The 14,871-nt window shown below is 38.0% G+C and overlaps 1 protein-coding gene across 1 annotated transcript in view; it reads left to right on the top strand.

Annotated features, from left to right (window-relative positions):
* Positions 1-13,632, top strand: part of LOC106094125 (serine protease inhibitor 77Ba) — a 48,543-nt gene extending 34,911 nt beyond the window's left edge. Inside the window, exons 2-6 of the mRNA XM_013261311.2 lie at positions 4,744-5,128; positions 5,207-5,483; positions 5,547-5,742; positions 12,978-13,156; positions 13,217-13,632. Of these exons, the coding sequence (XP_013116765.1) occupies positions 4,744-5,128; positions 5,207-5,483; positions 5,547-5,742; positions 12,978-13,156; positions 13,217-13,483 (1,304 nt within the window). The 3' untranslated portion in view covers positions 13,484-13,632. The remainder of the gene's footprint in view (positions 1-4,743; positions 5,129-5,206; positions 5,484-5,546; positions 5,743-12,977; positions 13,157-13,216) is intronic.
* The last annotated feature ends 1,239 nt before the right edge of the window (positions 13,633-14,871 follow it).

Raw genomic sequence — 14,871 nt, 5'->3', positions numbered from 1 at the left:
GGTGTAAATGCATCCCAATTTTAAGAGCTTAAGCTTAATCCGTATAGAAGGTACGTTTTCAATAAAATTCCAATAAAAATCTTCTAGTTGGTCGATATTTACTGTCAATGTACTTGTATCCAAAATTTCAGGGTTCTAGCTAAATCCGTAGAGAAAGTACAAGTTTGTACTTTTTAGTACCTAAATGTACGAATTTCAAAAATCTCTCCTAGTCGCCCAATATATACTGTCAAGGTGTAACTGTATCTCAATTTTAAGAGCTGAAACTCAATCTGTGAAGAAGGTATAATTTTGTACGTTGACGAATTTTTCGAATACGTACATTTACATATTTCGAAAAATTCGTCAAGTAGTCGGGTATATACTTTCAAGATGTACCTGTATCCCAAACGTCATAGCTTTAGCTGAATCCATAAAAAATACCATTTTGTACGTTTTAGTACTTAATTGTACGAATTTCAAAGAATTCGTCAATTTGCCCGATATATACTCTCAAGATGAACCTGTATCCAAAATTTTTGAGCACTGGCTTTTTCTGTAAATAAAGTACCAATTTGTACGATTTAGTACCAAATGTAAAAACAAAAAAAAAATCCCAGTCCCCAGATGTATACTTTCAAGGTGTACCGGTTTCCCAAATTTCAGATCTCTAGCTCAATCCGTAGAAAAGTACGATTGTATCCGTTTTAGTACCCTTAAGTACGAATTAAAAAATATCCTTCTTGTCGCCCGGCATACACTGTCAATGTGTAACTGAGTCCCAATTTTAAGAGCTGTACCTCAGTCTGTAATAAAGGTAAAATTTTGCAAATTTTAGTACAATAATAGACAAATTAAAAAAAATCACGTGGTACGTACAGCAATGTACCTGCGGCACAAATTTCAGAGCTGTAGCTCAATCTGTAAATAAAAGTACCAAATAGAACCAAATATAGCTCTAAAGTACATTTTTTTTCACTCCTGGTACCATTACAGCATTTCGTATCTAGCACAACTTATTATATATTAGTCAAGAATACAATAATTTTTACCAAATTATGGTTTCCGTTAAGGTATTTCGAACTATTTAGTATTTTTTGGTAAGAAAATGTACGATTTGTGAAATATCAGTTAGTCACCCAACAAAATATTTCGAAAAAAGAAATTACGAAACTGTACCAAATGCGGTACTAGACGTACATTTCTCCCATTTCCGGCACTATTTTTCATATTTTTTATCTATGCCCTTTATTTGGCAACAGCAATCCGCACTGTGCAAATTTATCCTTTTTCGTAGCTTTTTGGTACTTTTTAGTACCTAAATGCCAAAAAGTAAAAAAACACATTTATTCTTCCACTTGGGCCACATCGGTTCGAATTTTGATATAGCTCCCATATAAACCGATCTGTTTTGACGGCCAACAACAACTAAATCGGTCTAAAACCTGATATAGCAACATTATAAACTGATCTCCCGATTAGAATTCTTGAGCCCTTACAAGCCGCCATTTTTGTCCGATTTTGCTGAAATGTTGCATGTAGTGTTCTTTTATGACTTTCAATAACTGATCCAAGTACGGTCAAAATCGGTCTTTAACCTTATATAGCTCCCATAGAAACTGATCTCCCGATTTGACTTCTTGAGCCTCTGGAATCCGCAATTTTTGTACGATTTGGCTAAAATTTGCATATAGTGTTCCGTTATGACTTCCAACAACTGTGTCAAGTACAGATGGAATTGGTTAATAACCCGATTTAGCTTCCGTATAAACCGATCTCCCGATTTAACTTCTTCAGCCCTTACAAGTCGGAATTTTTATCCGATTTGGCTGAAATTTTGCATGCAGTGTTATGACTTCCAACAACTGTACCAAGTATGGTTGAAATGAGTCTATAACCTCATACAGCTCCCATATAGATCACCCAATTTAAGGTCGTAGGCCGATGAAAGATGATTTTATTTTCCGATTTCGCTGATATTTAGAATAATGAGTTTTATTACGTCCCTTGACATTCGTACTGGTCGGGTTATATTTGGATATATATAATGGACCCATGGATATGATAATGAATTGCATTCGACCTCTCGATGTCCGTGCCGAGTTTGGCCCAAAGTGGACCACATTTCTATCGCACGATCAGACGGCCGGTCCCGCACGTGAACAAAATGTTCAAAGAACTGTCCTCTCAATAAGTCCATTGTTTGTGGCATGTGGCACTGTCTTGTTGAAACCACATGTCATGAAAGTCAAGTTTTTGCATTTTGGGCAAACAAAGTTGGATATCATCTTACAATAGCGCTCAACATTCATAGTTACGTTACTATTCGCATCATCTTTGACGAAGTACGACCCAATGATGCCATCAGTCCATAAACCGCACCAAACTGTGACTTTTCCACTTCACTCCAAAATCGACAATTCTGTGTATTTACGTATCCATTGAGCCAAGAATGAACTGAGCACAAAACGCTGAACTTTCTTAACAGAGCACGCATTTTTATAATAAAATTCAATAATGTGCAAGCGTTGTTTGTTCGTAAGACGTTAAATTTTAGACCAAACTGAAGACGTTTGATAGTGAAACAAAACACGAAATTTGCATGAGCGGTTTAAACCAGTGTTGCCAAAAAGATACCAGCTAAAAAATCACCCTTTATGTTCGCTTAGTCGTGCTAAATATTAATTAATGTAGACACTTCCTAATCGACCTTCTCGAAGTTTGGCACAAAGAATTCTCTCATGACTTTTGATATCATAGATAAATCCTATAGAAATCGGTTTAGATTTATATACAGCTAATTATATCTTGATTTTCATTTATAGAATCATAGCAAGCGCATATATAAACTGATATTCCGGTATTTTTGCACGTTGTGAATTTTCAATGATAACTACTGTGCCTAGTCATATCAGATTCACACTCGGGTTGCATATACATGTTACCCATGCGTACAAAATCTCGAATAATCGTGAAGTATTTTTATTATACCCACCACCGACGGATGGGGGCATATTCATTTTGTCATTCCGTTTGCAACACATCGAAATATCCATTTCCGACCCTATAAAGTATATATATTCTTGATCAGCGTAAAAATCTAAGACGATCTAGACATGTCCGTCCGTCTGTCTGTTGAAATCACGCTACAGTCTTCAAAAATAGAGATATTGAGCTGAAACTTTGTACAGATTCTTTTTTTGTCCATAAGCAGGTTAAGTTCGAAGATGGACTATATCGGACTATATCTTGATATAGCCCCTATATAGACCGATCCGCCGATTTAGGGTCTTAGGCCAATAAAAGCCACATTTAATATCTGATTTTGCTGAAATTTGGGACAGTAAGTTGTGTTAGGTCCTTCGAAATCCTCCGTTAATTTGGCCCAGATCGGTTCAGATTTGGATATAGCTGCCATATAGACCGATCCTCTGATTTAGGGTCTTAGGCCCATAAAAACCACATTTATTATCCGATTTTGCTGAAATTTTGAACAGTGAGTTGTCTTAGGCCCATCGACATCTTTCGTCAATATGGCTCAGATTGTTTCAGATTTGGATATAGCTGCCATATAGACCGATCCTCCGATTTAGGGTCTTAGGCCCATAAAAGCCACATTTATTATACAATTTTGATGAAATTCGGAACAGTGGGTTGAGATAGGCCCTTCGACATCCTTTGTCAATTTGGCCTAGATCGGTTTACATCTGGATATAGCTGCCATATAGACCGATCCTCCGATTTAGGGTCTTAGGCCCATAAAAGCCTCATTTGTTACCCGATTTTGCTGAAATTTGGGGCAGTGAGTTGTGTTAGGTCCTTCGACATACTTTTTCAATATGGTACAGATCGGTCCAGATTTGGATATAGCTGACATATAGACCGATCCTCCGATTTAGAGTCTTGGACCCATAAAAGCCACATTTATTATCCGATTTTGCTGAAATTTGGGACACTGAGTTGTGTTAGGCCCTCCGTCAATTTGGCTCAGATCGGTCCAGATTTGGATATAGCTGTCATATAGACCGTTCTCTCGGTTTTAGGTTTTGGGGCCATAAAAAGGGCATTTATTGTCCGATGTTACCGAAATTGGGGACAAAGAGTTAAGTTAAGCCCCTCCACATATTTCTGCAATTTGGTCTAGATCGATCAAGATTTGCATATATTTAGCTGCCATTAAAACCGATCTCTTGATTTAAAGTCTTGGCCCCATAAAAATGCGAATTTATAATCCGATTTCACTGAAATTTGAGACAGTGACTTATGTTAGGCTTATCGACATCCGTGTCGTATATGGTTCAGATCGGTTTATTTTTAGATATAGCTACTAAAAAGACCAATATTTTGTTATACACAATTGAATAATGATTTGTACTTATTAGTATTTGGTCCAAATCGAAACATATTTCGATATAACTGCTATGGGACATAAGGTATGTAATTTTCACCGGATTTTGATGAAAGGTGGTTTACATATATGCCTGAGGTGGTGGGTATCCTAAGTTCGGCCCGGCCGAACTTAACGTCTTTTTACTTGTTATTGTTAAAGCATCTCAATTGAAAATGCATTTAATGTAGTAGAGGTTTCGAAATTGTTGGAGATTTTCTAACGATGAATTTCTGGATTTTATACGGCATAAGGTGTAGACAGAGATTAAGAATAATTCCAACCGTAAGAAATAAGTAAACTTGAAATCTAAACTATATGAATCAAAATTAGCACAATGGTTTGAGTGTCTACAATATTATTATTTTCTTTTCTAGTTTTAGCTGTCGTCTGCATTTTTTTGCAAGTTTGTCTGCTCACTTTGGCACAAAAGTCAGCACCGCCCGTTTTATCGTCAAATGTAAAACCGAATATTCCACTTCGAACAAATAATGATCAAAGTGCCTTAGTGGAAAGTCAGATTAAAATAGCAGAAGGTACAGAAAGCTTTGCTCTCGAGCTTTGGAAACATATGTCCGACGCACATTTGGAAGACCCCAAAAAAAGTTATATGATATCCCCATTTGCCGTTTGGTCTCTACTCCTGCTTTTGGCCGAAGGAGCTGGTGGCAATACACTTACAGAATTTCGAAATACTTTACACTTGAGCAATGACCAGCAGGCCTTACGGATGGCTTATAAACAAATTGCTCAGAAACTGAAGTAAGCAAACAGAAAATGAAAGAAATTCATGAAAACCACCGATGTAAATATGTTAATTGATTTCACTTTTGTTTGCAGAGTTAACACCAACACCATAGAGGTAGCTTCTTTCCAAGCACTTTTCACTGACATCAATAAACCGGTTAATCGAGATTATGAAAGCCTTGTCACCCGTGTTTATGAATCAGCCTTAATACCAGTACATTTCAGTGAAGTTAATAGCACCTTTGCACAAATTAATGCTGATATTAATCGAGCTACCAGAGGTTTACTGCCGCACAGTGTTACACCCCAAGACTTTAAAGATGCCGCGCTATTGATGATTTCAGCTTTGTATTTCAAGGGCAAATGGAAGGTTAGTAAATCAATTACTATGTAATACAATCACATTCACACCATAGCATTATTTATTTCATAGTACCCTTTCAAGTCGGATCAAACCATTACGGCTCCTTTCCACGATGAACAAGAACATGTTTTGGGCAATGTGCAAATGATGACTCAAATAGGTCCCTTCAATTACATCAGCATGAAGTCGCTGGAGAGTTATATTTTGGAACTTCCGTATGGAAAAGAGGATCGTCTTTCTATGCTGATAGTGTTGCCTAGGAAATGTGAGTATTTATGAGACACAGAATAATGGCATGTCACATAGATATAGCATTTCATTACATATCACTCAATCTGATTGCTAAACCCGCTATAACACGTAACTTTTTTTATTCACATGTAATTTAAAGTGTTTGTGCAAATTGTCAATTTACATACGATTCATCATTTTTGCTATCAAATCTGTATGTTATTTTTGTATGACATGAGAAAGATGGTTAAATCATAAATTTGTAAAAACAATTTCATTGGCCGTTGCATTCATTCGACTGACAACAAAAACAGCTGATATCTTTATGTTTTTGTCAGTAGGAATAGAGCATGCTTTGAAACAAAAAATTTCATGTGCTATTTTAAAAAGTGATTTTCATATGTTAGTTTCATTTGAATCATCCGACATGTACAACTTTGCATGCGTTAAAAATGACACGTCATAAGACACCTACATACCATTTAATGGAGCCTGAGTAAGCGAGGGTTAATCCGGTCTTGAATTCGAGGAGTTAACATTTCAGTAAGACGACGTTGATGGTGTAAAGCCCATTGTAACACTATACATGTATTGGGTTGCCTAAAAAGTAATTGCGGATTTTTTAAAAGAAAGTAAATGCATTTTTAATAAAACTTAGAATGAACTTTAATCAAATATATAATTGTCATTTTGTTCGATAACCTTTTGGCAAATTTAGTATTCCACGCTCCTGGCAAATTTAGTATTCCACGCTCATAGAACTTCTGGCCTTTATCTGCAAATACTGAACCAAGTGCGATTTTATAGCCTCATCATTGCCTAAAGTTTTACCATTTAAGGAGTTCTGCAAAGATCGAAATAAATGGTAGTCTGATGGTGCAAGGTCAGGGCTATATGGTAGATGCATCAAAAGTTCCCAGCCAAGCTCACTCAGTTTTTGGCGAGTGACCAAAGATGTGTGAGGTCTAGCGTTGTCCTGGTGGAATATGACACCTTTACGATTGACCAATTCTGGTCGCTTCTCCTTGATGGCTGTATTCAATTTGTCCAATTGTTGACAGTAAACATCCGAATTAATCGTTTGGTTCCTTGGAAGCAGCTCAAAATATACCACACCCTTCTAATCCCACCAAACAGACAGCATAACTTTCTTTTGGTGGATATCAGCCTTTGAAGTGGTTTGAGCTGGTTCACCATGCTTGGACCATGATCGTTTTCGACTAACGTTGTTGTAAACAATCCATTTTTCATCTCCAGTTATGATTCGTTTTAAAAACGGGTCGAATTTATTGCGTTTAAGGTGCATATCAAAAGCGTTGATTCGGTTTGTTAAATGAATTTCTTTCAATACATGTGGTACCCAAATATCAAGCTTTTTTCACCAGTCCAAGACTTTTTATGTGATAATGAACGGTTGATTTTGGTATACAATATTTAACTTCTCTTCTATCTCACGCTCAGTTACATGACGATCCAATTCGATTGATGCTTTGATTTGGTCATTATCAACTTCATTTGGCCGACCTGAACGTGGCTCATCTCTAAGTTAAAAATCTCCAGAACGGAATTTGCGAAACCAATTTTGACACTGTCTTCCTTTTAAGGCTTTATCACCATACACATCTCGTAACTTTTTAGCAACCTGCTCCGCGTTTTTTCCTTTACGGAAATAATAAAGTAAAATATGACGAAAATGCTCCTTTGTGGGCTCCATATTAAAATTGACGCCAAACAAACAAATGTAAACAAAATTTCGCGCACTTTTTTTCTAAAGCAAGCTAAAAGTAACAGCTGATAACTGACAGAAGAAAGAATGCAATTACAGAGTCACAAGCCGTTGAAAACATTTTTCAACGCCGACTATATGAAAAATCCGCAATTACTTTTTGGGCAACCATAAGAATTGCGCCCTCTAGAAGCTCAAGAAGTCAAGACCCAAGATCGGTTTATATGGCAGCTATGGCAACATGGACCGATATGGCCTATTTACAATACCAACCGACCTACACTAATAAGAAGTATTTGTGCAAAATTTCAAGCGGCTAGCTTTACTCCTTCGGAAGTTAGTGTACTTTTGACAGACAGACGGACGGACGGACATGGCTAGATCGACATAAAATGTAGCGACGATCAAGAATATATATACTTTATGGGGTCTCAGATGAATATTTCGAGTAGTTACAAACAGAATGACGAAATTAGTATACCCCCCATCTTATGGTGGAGGGTATAAAAAGTATCTCTCAAAAACTCATGTACAAACTGAAACGTTCGTAGACGACATTGGAGTGAAAGTAGATACAAGGTAGGACATATTGAAGCTTTGATGAAAACCCAATTTCTATAGATACAAAGGGACTCACGGAGACACCGGAATCTTGGAATAATGACGTTGATCGAAGGTTTATAACTACGGAATTTATAGTGGGGGAATCCTTGAGGAGCTTCAAACCACTTAAGTCACCCGTACCTGATGGAATATTTCCGTCGTCACTACAGAAAGAGGCAGACTATCTGGCGCCTCTTCTGGCCAAAATTTTCACAGTGCGCTCCTAAATGTGACACTTCCAGTTCAGTTTCCTATCCAAGATCACACCTAAGTATTTGACATTGTCAGATATCGAAATCGTCTTAATTGAGGAAACGTAGTGCGTGAAGTGGTGTGGTGCTAACGCGAGGACGTGGAGTGTTAACATCTTTACCGACAGTAAAATTGCCATAAGGGCAATAACAACCAGGACGGTAAGGTCACGAACAGTCTTGCAGTGTAAGAAAGAGATTAACGCCTTCTCTAAGGATGGCAAAATCCGCATCGTTTGGGTGCCAGGCGAAAACGGAGTAAGAGGAAATGAAAGGGCAGACGATTTAGCGGTGAAGGCTAGGGGACTGCCGTCAATAAACTTGGTTAACCCGAAGCCTTTCGGGTCGAGGCAGTGCGAGTTAAGAGAGTAGGCGACGAATGCGTTTGCGTATGATGAGACGTTGGAGCATTTCCTTTGTCATTGCCCGGCTTTCGCGTCCAACAGATACCGGTACTTTGGTGGAGACACAATATCAGACATGAACCACCTTAGGGGAGTGGTATTGAAAACAATTAAGGATTTTGTAAGTAGCACGGAATTCCTAACTTTTAAAATTTTCTTTTTAGAGGTTACTTTATAGTTCTTAGAGCGCACAACAAGCCGTTTACTGGCTTAGGTGTATGTCCATAGTGGCATGGGGAGGATTAATAGCTGCACCCTCTTTTCAACTTAACCTAACCTAACCTAAGGTCGGAAACGGATATTTCGACGTGTATAAAAATAAGACTAATTTGGAGCTCCTCAGAAATCCATGCCATTTAAAATAAATATAAATGTTAACTTTACTTCGATTTGACTACAAATGTATTATTCATATTCGGAATTTTCCCTCGCATTTTTATTGCAACAGTCCTCCGAAATACCTTTCCAAATATGTATATAACATGTATAAAAGGTGAAAGGTTTTCCCCCTAATTATACCCTCCACCACAGGATGGGGGTATACTAATTTCGTCATTCTGTTTGTAACACCTCGAAATATAAGACCCCATAAAGTTTATATATATATATGATCGTTATGACGTTTTAAGTCGATCCATGTCCGTCCGTTCGTCTGTCGGAAGCACGCTAACTTTGGAAAGAGTAAAGCTAGGCGGATAAGTCTTGACTTCTTGAGCCTCTAGAGGGCGCAATTCTTGTTCGAATTGACTGAAATTTTGCACGAGTTGTTATGGTATCACTTCCAACAACTGTATTGTATCGCTAAGATCGGTTCATAACCTGATATAGCTGCCATATAAACCGATCTTGGATGTTGACTTCTTCAGCTTTTCGAGGGCGCAATTCTTATCCGCTTTGGCTGAAATGTAGCATGAGGTGTTTTGTTAAGACTTCCAACTACTGTGTTTAGTATGGGGCAAATCGGTACATAACTTGATATAGCTGTCATATATACCGATCTGGGATCTTGACTTCTTGAGCCTCTAGAGGGCGGAATTTGAATTCGTTTTGGCAGAAATTTTGTGCAACGGCTTCTCCTATGACCTTCAATATGCGTGTCCAACGTGGTCTGAATCGATCTTTAGCTTGATTCAGCTCCCATATAAACCGATCTCCCGATTTTGCTTCTTGAGTCCCTAGAAGGCGCAATTCTCGTCAGAATTGACTGAAATATTACGTCCAAATTGACTGAAATATCTACAATGTTCATCATTCAATTTATTTGTAGGCCGAATAGGACTATAACTTGACATAACTTCAAAAGCTTAACAGTTCTAATTCATTATTGTTTGCTTGCCTAAAAAAAGATATCGCGCAAAGAACTCGACAAATGCTGTCCATGGTGGAGCATATATAAGATTCGGCCCGGCCGCACTTAGCACTCTCTTGCTTGTTCTATTTTCAAATTGCTATCATCAGGTGAAAAAATCCTCCGGAAGTGTCTAAAAATCTTGAACTCTGACCTCGTATTTTGTGATTTGTGAAGACATTTGTAAACCGATTTTTATACCCATCACCGAAGGATGGGGGTATATTCATTTTGTCATTGCGTTTGTAACACATCGAAATATCCATTTCCGACTCTATAAAGTATATATATTCTTGATCAGCGTAAAAATCTAAGACGATCTAGCCGTCCGTTAAGACGATCTAGTCTGTCTGTTGAAATAACGCTACAGTCTTTGATCTGATACTTTGCACAGATTCTTTCTTGTCCATAAGCAGGTTAAGTTCGAAGATAGTCTATATCGGACTGTATCTTGATATAGCCCCCATATATTCCGATCCACCGATTTAGGTTCTTAGGCCCTTAAAAGCCACATTTATTATCCGATTTTGCTGAAATTTTGGACTGTGAGTTATGTTAGGCCCCTCGATATCTTTCTGCAATATGGCACACATGAGAGATTGAGATTTGGGTATACCTGCCATATTGAGAGATTTGGTTGAGATTTAGATATACCTGCCATATAGACCAATCTAACGATTTAAGGTCTTAGGCCAATTTAGGCATTTATTGTCCGATGTCGCCAAAATTTGGGCAGTAAGTTGTGTCAGGCCCTTCATTATTCTTCTTGAATTTGGTTCAGATCGGTCCAGATTTGGGTATAGCTGCTATATAGACCGATCTCTCGATATAAGGTTTTGGGCACATAAATGGCACATATATCATCCGATTTCGAAATTTGAGACAGTGAGTTGCGCTAGGCACTTCGACAAGTTTCTGCAATTTGGCCCAGATCGGTCAAGATTTGGATGTAGCTACCATATAGACCGGATCTTTCAAATAAAGGTTTTGGGCCCATAAAAGGCGCATTTATTGTCCGATGTCGCCAAAACTTGGGGCAGTGAGTTGTGTTAGGTCCTTCGATAGGTCTCTTCAATTTGGATCAGATCGGTTCAGATTTGGATATAGCTGCTATATTGACCACATATATCATGCGATTTCGAAATTTGAGACAGTGAGTTGCCCTAGGCACTTCGACAAGTTTCTGCAATTTGGCCCAGATCGGTCAAGATTTGGATGTAGCTACCATATAGACCGGATCTTTCAATTAAAGGTTTTGGGCCCATAAAAGGCGCATTTATTGTCCGATGTCGCCAAAACTTGGGGCAGTGAGTTGTGTTAGGTCCTTCGATAGGTCTCTTCAATTTGGATCAGATCGGTTCAGATTTGGATATAGCTGCTATATCGACCACATATATCATCCGATTTCGAAATTTGAGACAGTGAGTTGCGCTAGGCACTTCGACAAGTTTCTGCAATTTGGCCCAGACCGGATCATATAGACCGGATCTTTCAATTAAAGGTTTTGGGCCCATAAAAGGCGCATTTATTGTCCGATGTCGCCAAAACTTGGGGCAGTGAGTTGTCTTAGGTCCTTCGATAGGTCTCTTCAATTTGGATCAGATCGGTTCAGATTTGGATATAGCTGCTATATCGACCGATCTCTTGATTTAAAGTCTTGGCCCTATAAGAAGCACATTTATAATCCGATTTCGCTGAAATTTGACGCAAAGACTTATGTTAGGCTTTTTGACATACGTGTCGTTTATGGTTCAGACTGGTCTATATTTGGATATGGCTACCAAAAAGACAAAGCTATAAGCATAGATTTTAAGAATAGCTTATAAGTCTGTAATATATAAGTCACTTTGGACCTTTTTTGTTTATTGGACTTTATTTTGATTTGCAAGTATGAATTGCTAGTGGGTGCACTACTGTAGATACAATTGAACCGATTTTTGTACGCTTGACGGATATAGACAAGTAGATTTAGTTATAGGCACAGAATAATAGAGTAAGCCAAGCAAAGCATTGATACTAAATTTGAATTGGACAGCACTCATTGATATGAGAGAAGTAACTCCTTAATGAAATGTTCGTGCAGAGCATGCATTTCGAAGGCTGCATAGGACTACAACTGCTTTATATGCTTCAACCGTACAAGAAAGTATAAACAACGCTCTCAAGTGTCTTGTCGGCAGCACTTGGTGTGCTGACAAAGAAACCTTGGACTAACCACCTATGGCGTCTAGACATTGTGTTTAGACAAATTGATGCGACCACTGATGAGAGGCTAAGTGAGCTTTCTATTTGGTCATGTAGCGGCTACTGTCACTGTGTTATCATTAAATATATCTGTATCCGTTCACAATTGGCAGACTAATTTGCTCCAATTTTTTTCAATCCCACTGTGCGTCACTTGTTTTACTGCCCAGCCAGACCCACTCAATGCCATGGCAGTATCTTCCCTCGTCAACAAATTCAAAGAAGTGGTGTTGGTTTCATCGTAGCTCTCCGATGGTGATGGTTTCATCAAAACACTTAAGAAACCGATAACTACTCTTTTCTTGGTGTCTGGAAGGTTGCAATGTTTTAATTGTTCAAAATTTTGCCAAATAATTCCGCAAATTTCTGCTGGCAAAAAAGTCCCAGTAGAAATTTGCAGGTTCTCCATTTTCGAACTGTCAAAATTTGCTCTCTCTTCTGTTAGCAAATAAAGTACACGAACGACTTCCAATAAAAACTTGTGCAAACTTTCACAAATTTTTGAGTTTTCGAACACAGCTAATGTTTGCTATTTAGCAAAAAGTTACTAATTTCCTATTTAAGCTTATTTTCTGTTGCTTTAGCAAACATTCTTGGTAATTTTGGTAATTTGGTAGTTTTAATAAAAAAAATGTTCGTATAGTATGTGTTTATTGTGGTAATATTCTAACAAACAAACTATTGTCATTGCAGCTGTGAGCCTGAATAAAGTTGTTGGAAATTTACGCACTGTTGGAGTTAAGCCTTTAATTCAAGAATTGGAAAAAATGGCGGCAATCAACGAAAATGACGACATTCAAGATCAAGTGGAAGTATTTCTACCCAGGTTCAGTACAACTTCTCATTTTACTTTGCGACCAATTCTAACAAAAGTGAGTAAAACATGTATCAAATTTTGGGCTTAATAAACATCTCCATTTTTTATTTCACAGATGGGTATTGTAGATGCGTTTGAACCCGATCTGGCTAATTTCGACAATATGGCTAAAAACATCTATGTCGGCAAAATATTCCAGTCAACACGAATCATAGTTAATGAAGAAGGCACAGAAGCAGCGGCTGTGACCACTGCAGTGTTGGTCAATAAAGCATCTCCCACTAAATTCTATTTAGATCGTCCATTTGCCTATATGATAGTAGAGAAAAAATCGGGACTACTATTGTTTGCAGGCGAAGTTAGGTCGCATGAGTTTAGCTAAGTCCCAGGATAATAAAGTTGTCTATTATGTATTGGATTAATACGATGCTTATTAAATTCCTCTAGTTCCTCGATGGGATACTCTCGGAAAATATTCTAAGTAGATTTTTAAGAACATTTAATAAAAAAGGTAACTTTTTCGATTCGATATATGTAATCTTTTTTAAACTATTGATTAGGAGTCTTAAACCACAACTTTGTTCTTACCCTTACGAATATCATCATATATGAAGATACATATCAAAATCAATTATGGATGGCTCCAGTTAAGTTTTAACTATTTCATTGGATTTCGACCTATGCTGGACTTTAATCACATTTTACTCTGGGAATTAATTTCGATTGAGCTGGCGAGTTGTATTAGACCACACGACATTCATAACAATTTATATGCATATGCCATATAGATAGCTACTCTAATCCCCACATCTTTAACAAAAGTATTCATCAATGACCCAGTAGGAGACCGTAGTTACAACGTCAGTTTATAAAACATCGATTAATTCAGTTCCAAAAAATTCAGAATCATAAAAGAGATCACACTAAAACGAAAAGAAACAACTTAAATTAAATAAATCTTAAAGCTTAATACTAAAACAAAACAATAGTTACAATTTTTACTTCGCCGTCCTACACAGTATTATACACATTGAACGTGTTGTACTTCACTGTCATAAAAAAGGCATGCATCGTTCAGCTTAAAAATCACAGGTGGTGCTAAATATCTTCTGCGCGTAAGATAATAGGAAGGAATCCACCAATCTATTATTATTTAACCACAGCGCTTCTCAGGGCTAAACCTGTCATGTGCACATTAGTGCCGTCCATACCATCCCTGTCATAGACCAATTCGCACGAAATAAGCCTCATCATCGCTGATCCTAGGTCGCAGGGCCAAATATGCCCTAAAGACGCCTCGCTCCCATATCCCAAGCCTTTACATCTGGGCTGAAGAAATGCCACATAATACAGGAAAAGTGTAGGATATGACAGGTCGGAACACCTGGCGTCATATTAGCAGCCGGACCGTAGGAGAGAGACCCTCTCTTCTAGTCAAGATCCAAAATATACCCGCTTGGCGTTGGCTAAAATGTACCCCATATGCCTATTAAAGTTGAACTTGCTATTAAACATGACCATGACCCCAGAAGGCCCCCGGGGGGACAACAATCAATACAGGACGCCGGACAGATATCACATCCGCAACCTTTACTCTAAAGGAACACTGTACCAGTCAGCTGGACACCTGCCTGTATTTCTGCCTGCTGATTCCAAAAAGGCTTTAAGTAGACTCTGTCGCATCCAGATTCCAAGGCCTTTGCAAGATCTAGGCCCACCGCCACAGTCCCACGTCTTCTATCGAAACTGCTCAGCATATGGCTCGAAAAA

Source organism: Stomoxys calcitrans, chromosome 3 (assembly GCF_963082655.1).
Source record: "Stomoxys calcitrans chromosome 3, idStoCalc2.1, whole genome shotgun sequence".
In the NCBI taxonomy this organism is placed as follows: Eukaryota; Metazoa; Arthropoda; class Insecta; order Diptera; family Muscidae; genus Stomoxys; species Stomoxys calcitrans.
Note: the sequence above shows the minus strand (reverse complement) of the source record. Positions and strands in the feature narration are given on the sequence as shown.